The 14,483-nt window shown below is 37.3% G+C and overlaps 1 protein-coding gene across 3 annotated transcripts in view; it reads right to left on the reverse strand.

The window, feature by feature from the left end:
* PDE4B (phosphodiesterase 4B, cAMP-specific) overlaps positions 1 to 14,483 on the reverse strand; it is a 446,683-nt gene that overhangs the window by 20,594 nt on the left and 411,606 nt on the right. For 2 of the 3 annotated variants that reach the window (XM_008573326.1, XM_008573327.1), the window contains one exon: positions 815 to 908. In XM_008573326.1, coding sequence (XP_008571548.1) covers positions 815 to 908 — 94 coding nt within the window. Of the gene's footprint in view, positions 1 to 814; positions 909 to 1,502; positions 1,974 to 14,483 lie in introns of those variants that run through there. The other variant, XM_008573328.1, reaches the window with a different exon arrangement.

Below are 14,483 nucleotides of genomic sequence, written 5' to 3' on the forward strand. Positions count from 1 at the left end.
TGGGCCTTATTAAATCGAAATAGTCCAAATATGTTCAATCTACAATAGAATTGCCCTTAACCCTGAGATCAGAAATCCCTAATAATCAACCAGGATGCAGGACAGTAGTTGAGGATCATTCACGCAAACCTTCTCGGTCAGTGTCATGTGTTAAATACCAGCAATGTAACAACAGAGAATAACAGATAAAGGATCAGATTGAGAAGATAATGGTGCTGCATGCAGAAGACAAAATCTTTCAGAGATATGAAAATCCCTCCCCCACTTATCTTTAAGAAATAACTTATCAAAGCAATAATCAAATTATTTTCAAAGCTTATTCTCATGGACCCAATCACTATAGAATTTTTCCTGAACCATATCCCGTACAAAGCACCTTAGAGGAAGCCTTTTGCTCAAAGTCCAGTTATTGGAAGAATTTAAAGAATACCATGTCAGAGGATCCAATGGACCTGTCTCTAGGGTTTCGGTGATTGGATCTCCCCCTGCCCATTCTCCCTACTTTAGAGGTCCTGGAAGAGATGAAATTGAGCAGCTAGAGAAGGGGTGACCTGAGGTCCATATAGTCAACCCATGATAACGTTTTGTCTTTGATTTTTGATGTGTATTTTCATTCTTTCTTTTTTTTTTTAAACATCATCTTCCTGCTCATTTTTCCTCCTCAAAGACTGCCCTAGTTCTTATTTTATATGCATTCATTTTTCTATGACTTAATCCCATTATAAATTCACATTGGGATATACTTCATGGGTTGCAGAAATTAATGCTGAAAAACCTCAGTTACAGGACAAGTTTTTACCAGTTAATGTCTTACCTAAGAAAGTATTTGAAATGTATTCCGACACCTGGTTCCCTGATCGGCTCATCTCTGAGAGGTGTGTCAGCTCCCGGTTCAGCATTCTTTTGAACTGTTTACGAAAAACAAAATTGTATTAACCACCTAAAAAAGAGCAAATTATCACTTTAAATGCTTCCAACTTTACTGCCTAGGAACCATGAGATTGCATGAGCAGATACCATTAGATAAATGATACTGTTTCTCCAAAATATAATACTCCCTTAATTTGAAATTATTCCAATGTCACCTTAGGAACAAAGGTTTTCTTAGGATTTCTTAGAATTAACATCTGATTTATTTTGAAGTTGTAAACACAAGAAAAGGAATTTTAATAGAGGTCAAGATAATTTCACCTGAAAATGTAACTACTTTAAAAAATATATTTATCAGAAATTAAAATATAATTTGTGTGAAAGTTTAAGAGAAAATGAAATAAAAAAGAAGAGTCCTTTAAAAATGGAGTTGAATAAGAAGAACAGGATTAAAATACAGCACTGTATATTTAAATACAATGTAGTATAACATGCCCTTATTTCACAATAAGAAGCCCCAGTGAGTTAAAGGAACACAAATCAATACAGATGTCTCCCACTCCACAGAAAACATACAGATGTAAATGTTTCACATTCTATCAAAAACAAATAACACAATCAAATTAACCCACCTTGATGTAACCCCAAGATACAGATAACAAATAGTTTGCCTCAGGCATTTTGGATAGCTCTCCTTGCCACAATCCACAAATCCCTCTGAAAGAATTCACAGTTCTGAGAGAGCAATCCCGAAAGGATCAGGAAAGCCCTGCAGATCCAGTGGTAAAATAATCAAAACTTAGAAAAGACAAAGCCTCCAAAATTTATGGCATTTCCCGATCCAAACAAAGCCCATCTTCGCACTCCATTCCTGCAAGAAGCCTATGCTCCCTGTTATTTCCTGGCAGAAGAGAGTAATGAAGAGAGTAATTGCACGAAGGAGCAAGAGCCTGTCCAAATGTATTCAGCTGGATGGTTTGAAGCACTTATGAATTATGAATTGTCCTGGTGGCCGAAGGGGTTTCCACTCTAGGTTAGTTCTGCTCAGCTGAACTCTGCAAGGAAGGAGAAATTCTTTCCTGAGGAGATGCCAGACTGGGAAACACAGCCATCTTTCAAAAAGGAGATTAAAATGGAGGAAACCCCATGAATATTTAAGTAATTCTGAAGTCGGTACCCTCCCCCATTTCAACTAGGTGTTCCTTAACCCTCTCTTTCCACTGCAGACCAGCACTCTGCAGATGCAGCTGCTGCACAAAGCTCAGCCACTCTCATTGTTTCAAAGCGATGGTGCATTTGATTAATTTACTTTCTGAACATGTGAAGAAAAAAACTGAGAAAGATTAGAACTGTGTTTTCAGACTAGGCTTTAATATAGATTAATTTTTTAAAGTAGATTTTTGGAGGGTTATTTGCCCACCAACAGTGTGCCGATGTATTTAGCTTTCTTTCACAATGAAATAAATGGAATGAAATTAATTTATTTCATTTGAGAAGTACTTCATATGCAGCATGCAATTTTCTGCCCTTCATCAGCTCATTAATATTCACATTAGATTGCATTTGACAAATGAATTAAACTCATTTAACCTTTCGATTTAGGATCTAGAGCATGTTAAGAAATAAAAGATACCATTTGCTGAATGGATGGTGAATTATTGGGGGTCATGAGTGGCTATGCTTGTTTGGTATTTTGGGGTTACATTTTCTAATTCTTCTAATTCATCTTAGAAATAGGAGTTAAATTAAGTTTTACTTTATTTTAGCAACCCAGGGCATGCTGAGAAAGTCATTCCTTTCCCATAGGCTTCTCTCTCTTTCTCTTTCTCTCTCTTCTTGTTGTCAGCATTATAGCACAGGCAAGAGGAAAGTCTAAGACTAGAGTCCTACTGCATTGGAATTCCCTACCCAGGCCCAGCCTACTCCTCTCTCTCCCAGGAGTACATGTACAGCATGTTGAAGAAATAGCAAAGCACAATGGCAACAGCCCCAACTTGTAATAGGATCTCTTTCTTGTGAGGCATTCCCCTTTCAAATGAGCATCCTGCACCTGACATAGCTTCACTTCAAGCACCCAAGCCTGGAGTCATACCATTGCCTATGCCCAGGAGACCTGGCCTTTTGAGGTGAAGCCAGTGCAAGTCAATATTGCTGCTTGCTGGCTCACTACACTATCCACTGTCCTCAAAGAGGCACAATCACCCTCTTTCTGGGTAACCTGCTTGTGTACGTGTGTTTTCCCATGATACAATATGTTAGTAACAGTAACCAAGGATCACTGAATCAATCAAAAGCTAGGGTGTTTTACTTATTGAACCTCTGAGCGATTTTGAACTCCAGGTGAATTGCATAAATCCTAAGTTATTTATTTTTTAACACATAACTGCTGAGTCACAATGGCCTCTCGTTTTTAGTCCTCAAAAGACAGGCATTTACATTGAAGACGTAGAAGCTGGAAAGGACAGGTTTATGTGCTCTGATTGATCAACTGAATTTTGGCAAAGAAGCACACTTTATTTACTTGGACCATTGTAAAAATATTTTGTAAGAAGCTTAGAGACATGATTCCTTCCATAATTTTCTCCGCACTAGGCTTAGCCAAATGTAACATCCAATCATAGTCATTTGGTTCATTTGGTTCATTCTGAAATACTTGGGAATATTTTGGAGTCGATCAGGTTTGTACTAGTACAATAATGCCATTTTATCATACATTCGACAAATATTTATTGAATACTTAAAATGGCCAGGAAAAGCAGTGAAGACACAGTAGTGAAAAAAACAAACGAAGAAACAAAAACTCTTTTCACGCTTCTAGTCAGCTTTCATTCTAGTAGAAATAGTCAGATCGAATACTTAAAATGGCCAGGAAAAGCAGTGAAGACACAGTAGTGAAAAAAACAAATGAAGAAACAAAAACTCTTTTCACGCTTCTAGTCAGCTTTCATTCTAGTAGAAATAGTCAGATATATTAGGGCGCCCTGGTTAACCACAAGAGTTAACAGTCTAGAGAGGGTGGAGCCAGTTCTTATTAACCATATTGGCCACTCAGTTCAAAACAGAGGAGCAGGTAGAAATTGAATCATAAAACGCTAGAAGAGGAAAGAGTTTTCTCCTTATTTTCTTTCTGTAGACTCCCATGGTTACAGAACCCTGTGGGATACATTGTCAATTGGTCCCAATGTGGGAGCAGGGAAGTCTCTCAGCTACAGGGCTGAGAATAAACCAAACTCCTCACCTTTCTTGCATGGCTTACAGAAGTGGTCAGTGTACTCAAGAATTAACAGATGAATATCCCCCTCCCTCCTTCCAGTGCCTAAACGATTTCTCCTATGAGCATTTGGCTATGGGCACGGCAATGACACCAGAAAAAACAAAGCCATCTTAAGGCAACCATAAAACACACAACATGATGAAGTACACAAATGGAGGTCATTTGGTGTCAGAAACCGACCCAGTCCTTTAAATGTTGCTTAGCAACAACCGATGGTTTTCCTCCTCAGTAAGGGAGGGCCCAACCACAATGACTAAGACAATCATTGCTCTCATCAAAAAGCACTTATGAAGGGCACTCTTCTGTTGGGCTCTGTACAAACTAAGGAAGGCAGACATGGCTTTCAAGGAGCAGATGGGGGTATCTTCTACATTCTAGTAATGTAGAGTCCAATTAGTAAGATTAGTGTTGGCCTGTGTGATGAGACACATCAAGGAATGGAGTGGATATGAATCACCTTCAAGGTTAAGGTTGAGGAGACAGTGGAGGAGCTCGGCTGAGTTGGGCTCTCAGCATCTGACTCCCATGTGAGAGTTGTTTCTGGTGAGCCAGAGGCAGCCATGACGCACTAGATGAATCTTGACTCTCCTTCTCAGCTCACGCTAACAGTCTTGTGAAGTCACTTCACCTCCCATATGGAAAATGAAAATGATGCAAGATTTTAGGATGTCTGCCTCTCAGCCCTATCTTTTCATATTCTATCATAAATTTAGTGGCAGCCGTCTACAGTTGGGACATGTTATTTATCAGCAACCAATACTTCCCAGAAAACAAAACCCCCTCTACACTACTGAGAAAAACAACCCAAATTAGAAATGCTTCAGTCCATAAGAATAAGTCACCAGCAAAGGAAGAGAAGTATTTATCATCCCTCAGAGTCTTATAGTCTAAGATTTTTGAAGTCTCCCTGTCTATTTATCACATTAGATGTTTAGTCCAGATAAGAAGGTAAAATAGCTTCAGAATGAAACTATGTCCCAAGGAGTTACAGAATTGAGAGGGAATGAACATTATCCACTTTATCAAATGCAGTAGAGAAACACGCAAACAGGAGCACAGTATTTCAATGATAAATGTGTCTCTACTGTCTAATGGACATGGATTCTACTTTCCTGTAAGAATCTACCTTCACAAGAAAACCCTGTTAGAGCCTACCTAGAAATAATGTCCCCAGAGGAAATGGCCAAAGCCCTTTTTCAACACAGACAAGCAAAGTTTGTGAATGAACTCTTAGAAACACAAATTCCTTCAATGCCCAACACTAGATTCATAAACACTGCTAGAAATTGCACTTATTTTTTGAAAAGAGAAGAAAATATACTTTTCTATAAAAATAATTTATTATTTGCCTAGAATATACCTTTCCTATAAAATCATCTGTAATTTTTTTGAATAAACTTCCTTTAATAGTAGGAAGTTATTTAAAAAACAGAGAATATATAGCAAAAGCTGAAATTCAATTACTTGTGATATGAACATTTTGCTTGATGGCTTCAATTTTTCTTTAGTTTCAATGCTACATACAGATTATTTTTTCTGAGCCGGTTTCTTCTGAAGTGGTGAAACGCTTCATATTTCTATATTTCTCATCAGAGGACTATTTTGAGCTTTGTGCATAGATCCACAGGCAAGCTAGGTAATATCTGGTAATGAGTTCTTAGTTACACTAATCACACAGAAGGAGTGGACTAGAATTATTTCATAGTCTTCCCAAATCTAAAATTGGGGGGGGTTTATGTTTTCAATAATAAAACAATTGAGAAGAGTAATAATACTGAAGCTATTATCCAGCACAGTGGACTAGAATTATTTCATAGTCTTCCCAAATCTAAAATTGGGGGGGTTTTATGTTTTCAATAATAAAACAATTGAGAAGAGTAATAATACTGAAGCTATTATCCAGCACATGAAAAAGCTACTTTTAAAACTAATCTAAGCTTTTTAAGAGTGACCTGGAAATCACTTAGGAGTAAGTCCTAAGTGATGAAAAATTTCTTTAGCCTATTGAAGACTAGATAAAACAAACATTTTCCTCTCACTGATAACCTCAGGATGAAGTCAATAGGAGAAAATCCGTAAGGACGGGGGGGGGGAAAAAAAGGTGCCACAGAGAGGAAGACAGCCCCAATCATTACCCCTGTGGGTGGCCGTCCACGCAGGAGCCCAGCTGTGAGACAGGCGCCTTATTGTGTGGCATCTTCCTGTTTTTGCAGAATGAAACAACTGCCAGAGTCATTAAAGTCACAATGATTTTATTAGGGACTAACTTTTGACTCATATTTTATACTTTGTTAGTCATAACTTAATAAGAATTCCCAGGCATCAGGAAAGCGGAGGGGCTGAAAATCCTCCTGAAATCACAGAATGCTAGTAGTGGCAGAGAGAAGTTGAAACTGCAGGGGCACAAGTTAGAGAGAAATGAAGTAAGGACAGCCTGTCTCTGTCTCAGCTCTGGCACTAACCAAACGTGTAATCTTGGGTAAGATGAATTAACTTCTTAGGGTTCAGTTTCATTAGCTGTGGGCACAGTTTCTTTAGCTGTAAAATGACTAATTTCCAAGGTCCTTTTGACTTAAAAAAATTGCTTCTTCCATATCCCTATTTTGCATGGGAAGAAATGAAGATACAAAGAAGTGAAGAAGTGAAGGACTTTGACTCCTAAATACCACTCGCTTTGCAAATCTGATCTTAAAAGAAAAAAAAAAAAACAGAACAGGGATATAGTGTACTTTCTCTAAAACCCTTTTTGAAACTTACAATTTCCACAATTTTTAACATTTTAGATGATCTAATAATGTGCTCTTCATCTCTTTCCTCCTTTCTGTCGTTCCCTGTAAGTTCATTCATTTGAAACTTGATGTCCATTTTCTTTAACGACATGCTTTTCTTTTTTTTTTTTTTTTTTTTTTTTTTTTTTTTTTTTTTTTTTTTTTTTTTTTTTTAAAATTTTTGTTTTTTGTTTTTTTCCGTGTCCGGCAACGGATCGCAACCCTCAGTGTTGCCCCCGTACCGGACCAGGGACCGGCAATGGGATTGCAAACCTCGGTGTTGCTCCCACGCCTCGCTCAGCCAGTGAGCAGGAGCTGGTCTGTATGTGGGATCCGAACCCTCGGGCGGCAGCGCTGCCGCGCCTCCTAAGCGGCGCACTATCCAGTGCGCCACTGGGCCGGCCCCGACATGCTTTTCTTATTTGAGGAGCAAGTTAAGTTGAACTGAGTGAATTGGTAACAGGGTAAAAGAGAAACTAATGCACATGCTATGGACCATTAACATCTATTCAACCAGAGACTACAGTTCTATGATGGGTCATCCTAGCAAACAGGTTCTGCCATACTGTATCTGGAGAAAACCTCTGGTCTATCAGGGAACATAGTGAGGTCATTCTCACTATCCATGGGCCCAATCAGAAAGAAACCCTTCTAAATATATTAGAATTGAGTGATTCTCTTCTTAACCCAATGACGTAGTAATTCATTATAAATAAGTATCTAATGAAAAGCAAGCTGAATATCTCTACTATAATTCTGCAACAAAATATTGGCATCTATGATGAAGCAAAATAGAATGAATTCCACTTGCTGGTTAAGGGACAAGTATCTGCTCAAGTGACATATTAAAAGGCAAAGTAGGGCCAAACTATCAGTGATTTCACATGTAGAGCTGAAATAAATCAAAATAATTTGAATACAACTGCTCTAGAACTTGAGACTAGGTCTTGAACAGCCCCCCAAACCATTAGGTATTTCTCCTACCTATCTATCGCCTTTGCTGCTGTCCATATTTCTTAGATTTTATAAAAACTTTTCAAGAGGAGATATGACACACATTATTGGAACACTAAAACTTTGACCTTTCCTAGACCTAATGTAATTCCCTTGAGAATGTGTATAGAAATTTCTCATGATCTAACATTCCATTATCTCTAAAAGTTGCTGCAGTGATACAATTAGACAAAAGCCACCATAACTATTTATACCTAAAGACTGATATCACTATGCATTTTTAAGCTATATATGTGTGTGTGTGTGTTTCCATACATGTTTCCACATATATAGAGCTGCCAGACTTAGCAAATAAAAACTCAGGACACCCAGTTAAATTTGAAATTCAGATAAACTACACTTTTTTTTTTAGTATAAGTACATTCCATATATTGTATGTCCAAATGTCTCATAAATAGATTAAATTTCAAAGCCATACACTCATCATAATGTGTCAGGTTTAGAGACACTAAATATTTTTTGATAATTAAAATTTTCAAGCTCATTATTATTGATAGAGGCCTTTCCTTCTGGTGAGAAACACAGGAAGACCTGCGACTGCTCCTGGATCATCACAATTTCATTTTATGTACTTGATCCCTCCCTTTTAATTTGTCTGCTAATAAAGAGAGACCCCAAAAAAGGTACTTTGGCAGATTTTGGGTGCTGGCCTGATAATTAAAGTAGAGGCCTTTTCAATGGATGACAAAAATCACCACAGCAAATGAGAAAAATCAAGGTACATTTGTTTACTCTTTTATTTTTCCATACAACTCTTTCTGTGCAGGCATAACGGCTAATATTTAACCATAAGCTTCCAGAGCCAATCGTAAGGACAAAGAATATTACTATGATTCTAAAGAGGTGACTAAGATTTCCCTTGAAACATTTCACAGCCAGAAGCTCTACAACTTAATGTATTTTTTAAAATTAGAAATCTTACCATGGATTAGACCCATGGACCATCCAGTCTAGTGTCCTCTCCTGACTAGTGGAAAGCAAGACATGCTTCAGGACCTTCATGTTTGACTTGAAAGCAATTACACAGAACAAGGAAACCACTACCCAAATGTTCTATTTTCTTTTCACAACCATAAGTATTGATCATGATTCTTTAAGAACTGATTTTCATTTTCAGTCTATAACATCTCTTGGGTTGTTTTAAATCCTGAATAACTAAAATTTCCAAAATTTTTGTAAATACAAAAATCTGCCATAGCTTGTTTTTTTGAGATTACTACTCTAGCCCTTTAAAAATACAATGTGGCATATATTGTACTTAAAATTATATCGATTTCATCAACTATTGACTTTCACATATCCCTTGAAATAAAAGACGAGGTGCTTCAAAACCTGCCTTGAGAATCATTGCTTCTGGATTAGCAGTTTCTCAGGGCTGGGACAGCCCATTAGTCTGGCAGTTTTCAAAATAAACTCTGGGGCCTATCAGATAAATAAAGTAAAACTCTGGGTTACACAGATCTACTCTTTTTTTTCTCTGAAAACATATATGTTACCCATTTGGTATTTTGGTAATCCCCATGCTAGAATATGCACCTGCAAATTGAGAAGTATCTGCCACAGGTTGGAGATTTAAACATATTTTTATAAACTACAAAAGATGAAAACAGTAGTCTTAAGTAATTTTATCCTATTAAAAAAAGATAGTTATAGTTTTTCTATATTTTGTTTTTCCTGTTATTAGCTACCATAACTAAAAGAGATGAAGGGATGCTTTGAACATCAGTGTACCCCACGATGTATAGGTTTGTTGGGGTTATGGGAGGCTCACAGAGGCTGTTTTAGAGCTGGCTGTATAGCTCACACATTAAGTTGCAGGGCTGCTGGCTACAGGCCTGCCTTACCAGTGGCTTCTAACTGCAAACCTAACCTCACAATGACATGACATAGGAGCATCAGAGTATCCAACTGAGTCTGGAAATAAAATCCTTTACTGTAACTTAGTCCGAGAAACTGGGCAAGTCACTGACTCTCTTAGAGACTAAGTTTTCCATCTTTAAAATGAGAAGATTATAAATAATATACGTAAAGTGGTTGAGAAGGTATCTGAGACCTAGTCAGTGTTCTTTCTTCCACAGGATTAGTATTTGAAGATAAATTTTGTCTCTAAATTTTAAAAGAATCTGAGCTCATAGTACCTTCCTCACTTTGGATTTGCTTTTGGGTGGAGGTTTTGGTTGGTTCTTCGGCACTTAAACTCCTTTCTTCTCATTATTGACAGTGGCGTATATAATTAACTACAGAATTCTCACAATATGCTGCTGTAGGTGTGATGCAGTGCTATGTCATATAGATTACATGACACATGAGTTACTCACAGAAGTTCAGACTCACTGTTGACATTTAGATTATTCACCAGTCTAAGGAGTGTAAACCAGAATTGCCAGAAAGATAGATGAAGCATGTCAAATGAAAACCATAACTCAAAATAGCCTTATGTTAAAACCATACCATAAAAAATCCTATTTGGAGAGGTCCAGCTGTTAGTAACTCTCTCCATTCATACTTCCTTAATTTAATCAATTTCCTCAAATTAAGAGACTCTAGAACTCTTCATGTATTGACCAAAACCAAAAATGACCACAGATTGCCTGGCATCAGGACAACTGCATCAAGTATGCATTTTGCTCAGATTTCCACAGTTGATATCAATCTGGTGACACATATGAATTAACTGAGTATGTGTCTGGGATAAGTGGGGTACCAGCAATATGCCAGGAATGAAAAACATAACCAGACAATGGCAGAATGATTATACTGCTATTCTCCTGACACTACAGATAATGGAGAGTGGCTGAGTTACAGACACATGTGCCCATAAATATGATCCCAGAAGACCGTGCAGTAGCTCTTGACAGACCCTGGAGGGCTTAGATTCTTGTCCACAGGATGTAGACTTTTCAAGAGAAAGGTAAGCCAAATAGTGCCAAACTGAACCAAAGCAAAACAACCAGCACCACAACAACAAAATCAAAAAACCAACCAAAAATGCACTTTCATTTCTGCTCACAAGAAAAGAACATTTGTCCCTGACAACTCTGTTTTTTGAAATCTGACTTTGAATGTAGAAGACTCAGGAGCAAGCCTTCTCTGCCTTGGAGGATACCTTGAGGAGTCATTGTGAACAAAATGGAGGATACTTTGAGGAGTCGTTCAATACAATTAGAAAAATTGGAATTAGGCATGGCGGGCACCTACGTGTAGCCTGAGGCAGCACAACAGGAAACAGGATTCCTGGGCTGTAATGGGTTGGCCACTGAAAACATCCATATTTGGTCCTGGAAGAATTAGATTAAGTTTCTGAATCTCAAGCAATTGCTTCCAAAAATATTTATTTGAATGCCTACCATGTGCCTATAGCTATTCTAAATGCTGGGGCTACGATAGTGAATACGGTAAACACAGTTCATGTCTTCAGTAACTTTACAGTCTAATGGAGATGAGTAAAAACAAATTCCACAACCAAAAACCAAAATCATAAATGGTGATAGCAAATTGTAGACCAACAAGCTGCTGAATTAGAGTTATTAGAGAAGATCTTTCTAAAGAGATAACATCTTAACTGAGGTCTGAAAAATAAGGAGACTTGGTTGATCTCTAGCTTTCAAATTCTATGATCACATGTTTGATTAACAAGTTGCATAAAAATATAATAAACTGCTCTGCAAATTTCCCTTTAATTTTTATTTTTAAATCATTCAACTTTGGAGCAAAAAGACCAAGATTTGACTCTAAGCCTTACCATTTAGAAGCAGAAGGGCTTGGACAAATCAGTTATCTCTCTTAGAATCTGTTTCGCATCTGAAAATGGGCTATTCTAAGACTTTTCTCATGGTGAGTATCACATGAGAAAATATGCTTGATGTTATAAAATCTATTGAAAATATGGCTTAAGAATATTAGTAAGAGATGTATTATCACTTGCAAAAGAAGAAATACGACCCTTTATTAAATGCTCTATACTGGTACCAAAGGAAGCTTTGAGAGCAGATAAGCTTTAAGTGAAGAAATGGGTCTTAGAAAGCTCTACATTGCTCCATAACTAATGTCCCCTCAGGCAGATACAGTTTTCTGGGAAATGGAGTCCTGGATTGTGTGATAAGATCTGAAAAGCAGTGATCGAAAAAGGAAAATCTTTCCTGAAGTCTTCCTAATATCTACTCTTCCTTCATTACCTTCATGAAAAAGAACTCATACTTTACTCATTTTAACCCAATATATTCATCTTACCTTACAAAAAGAGAGAATCTATTCTGCCCAGGGTTTCATATTTTTGTGTATTTATTTTTGGCTCCTATTCTGGGACTTTATTAAGGATCCTGAAGAGTTGTTCTTGAAAAGCAACATGTGACCTTTCTCAGTTTGCAAACTTTACTATGCCAGACATATAGTACATTAGAAAATGACCTTATCATGATACCTTATACATACAAAAGAAAAAGATTAGTACAAGAGTATTTTTAATTAATTCCAATTCTTATTTATTAAAACAAATTCTCTGAAACTAAGTGATACTAATTTTTACATGTTTTAAAAATAATACTAGTAAATCTTGACGAGATATTCTCAGGGAAGTTCCCATACAATGGATGAGAAAGATGCAAATGAGATTTGCACAACCAGATCCTGAGTATCAAAATACAGCCGGGAAAAATTCAGTGGCAGCTCACCCTGTCAAGAACACAAATAATGTACTGGGCCTGGCCAAGAAAAACATATCCATTGCATCAGTAAACACAGATATATCTAAATCATCTGATTCAATTACAGAATGGAGCCAGCAGTCGCAATCACAAAGGACAGGGGCTGCAAGCAGGGAACTGCGCTCTTTCAGCTTGGTAAATGGGTAGCATCTGGCTGGTTAAAATGACCCTTGTGGACTATGAGAGATGTCCAGAGTGTGTGTGTTGGAGTCCTTTTCATTATTGACCCATTAAAAAGGTGGCTTCTCACAACCAAATGGATATGCTAAAGTATAATGGAAATACACATTATCACTGGATAGTCTAAGGATGTTCCATAAATTAAAATTTTTTGAAAATGCTAAAAAAGTTTCCATCTTCAGTATTGTGCTGTGCCTACCAGTGAGGTCATTACCCATCCTAGCAATGGTTAAAGGCAGAATAATATAAGTCCCCGCGTCAACAAATTTCTTAAATGACCAAATCAAGTAGAATTGCAGACAGCTTTTAAAATAAAATAAATCAAAAATCAACCAACACCAACTGACAAAAGCTTTCATTTGATTTTAACTTCCATCCTGACAATTAAAGACATAGAGCTATGCCTCCTTGATACTTTTTAGTCCTAATATCTTAAGCAAAGTGGAATCTCAAACATTCAAAACATGATTTAAAGCCTTGAGAGGCTTGCAATCTGGAGCAGACATAAATAAAATCCCAGATAACAAAAATGTTAGCTATGCTATTAATCGATAAGATAGGTAAGAGAATCGTCTATGAAAATCTGATAGAAGCTGGAGTAGCTAAGGGAGGTTTCCTGAAAGAAAACCAAGAGGTTTGGTATACCAGCAGTAGGTTCACAGCACAGGGTCTGATGATGTGTTTGAGCCAAGGGGAAGTTTTCTAGGCAATGGAATACTAAGAGAGGGGTAAAAGCCTGTATTTCTCCTTTTGCAAGTGATAATACATCTCTTACTAATATTCTTAAGCCATATTTTCAATAGATTTTATAACATCAAGCATAGAGAGGAAGTTGGAAGGCCACTGTTTTGATCAACGGGAGCTACTAAAATTTTAGTCTGTTTTTTTTTATCTGTGTCTGTTCCTTTCTTATACTCAAACAATAATCCTGGTTCTTAAATGCTTTCCCCCCCAGTGGAATCTCCTTTTAAATATTTTAGTTTTTTAATTCAATTCCTATTTCAGTTGCTAAAACACCAAGCTTTCTTACCTACTCAAGAATTAGGATTTTCTTTTCATTTCTTACATGATATTCTTGAAAAATTTATCTTACTTTGTCTTACTACATAACATAAATTATGATTAGAAATTGGTAGATAGGACCGGCCCGGTGGCGCACTGGATAGTGCGCCGCTTGGGAAGCAAGGTGGCGCTCCCGTCCGAGGGTTCGGATCCCACATACAGACCGGCTCCCGCTCACTGGTTGAGCGAGGCGCGGGAGCAACACCGAGGCTTGCAATCCCGTTGCCGGTCCCCGGTCCGGTACGGGGGCAACACTGAGGGTTGCGATCCGTTGCCGGACACGGAAAAAAAAAAGACAAAAAGACAAAAAAAAAAAAAAAAGAAATTGGTAGATACCCAAAGAGCTAAAAGTTAGACTGTCAAGGATCTTTTAAGCATGGAATAAATTTCCTTTAATAAACATTATACCAAGATGATCAATTCTTCCTGAGTCATTTTCCCTACATCTCCTCATTTTAAGTAATTATATTAATAGCTCACTATTTATCTGTATTTTCTGGCAAGATATTTTCAGCATCTACTTAACTCTACAAACAGTACCCAAACACATGAAAATGTGTTTCTACATACTATGAATGAAGTTTATTTGATTTTAAATGTTTAGAAGGCATT

The sequence above is a fragment of the Galeopterus variegatus genome, unplaced genomic scaffold (assembly GCF_000696425.1).
Source record: "Galeopterus variegatus unplaced genomic scaffold, G_variegatus-3.0.2 Scaffold903, whole genome shotgun sequence".
NCBI classification, from domain to species: domain Eukaryota; kingdom Metazoa; phylum Chordata; class Mammalia; order Dermoptera; family Cynocephalidae; genus Galeopterus; species Galeopterus variegatus.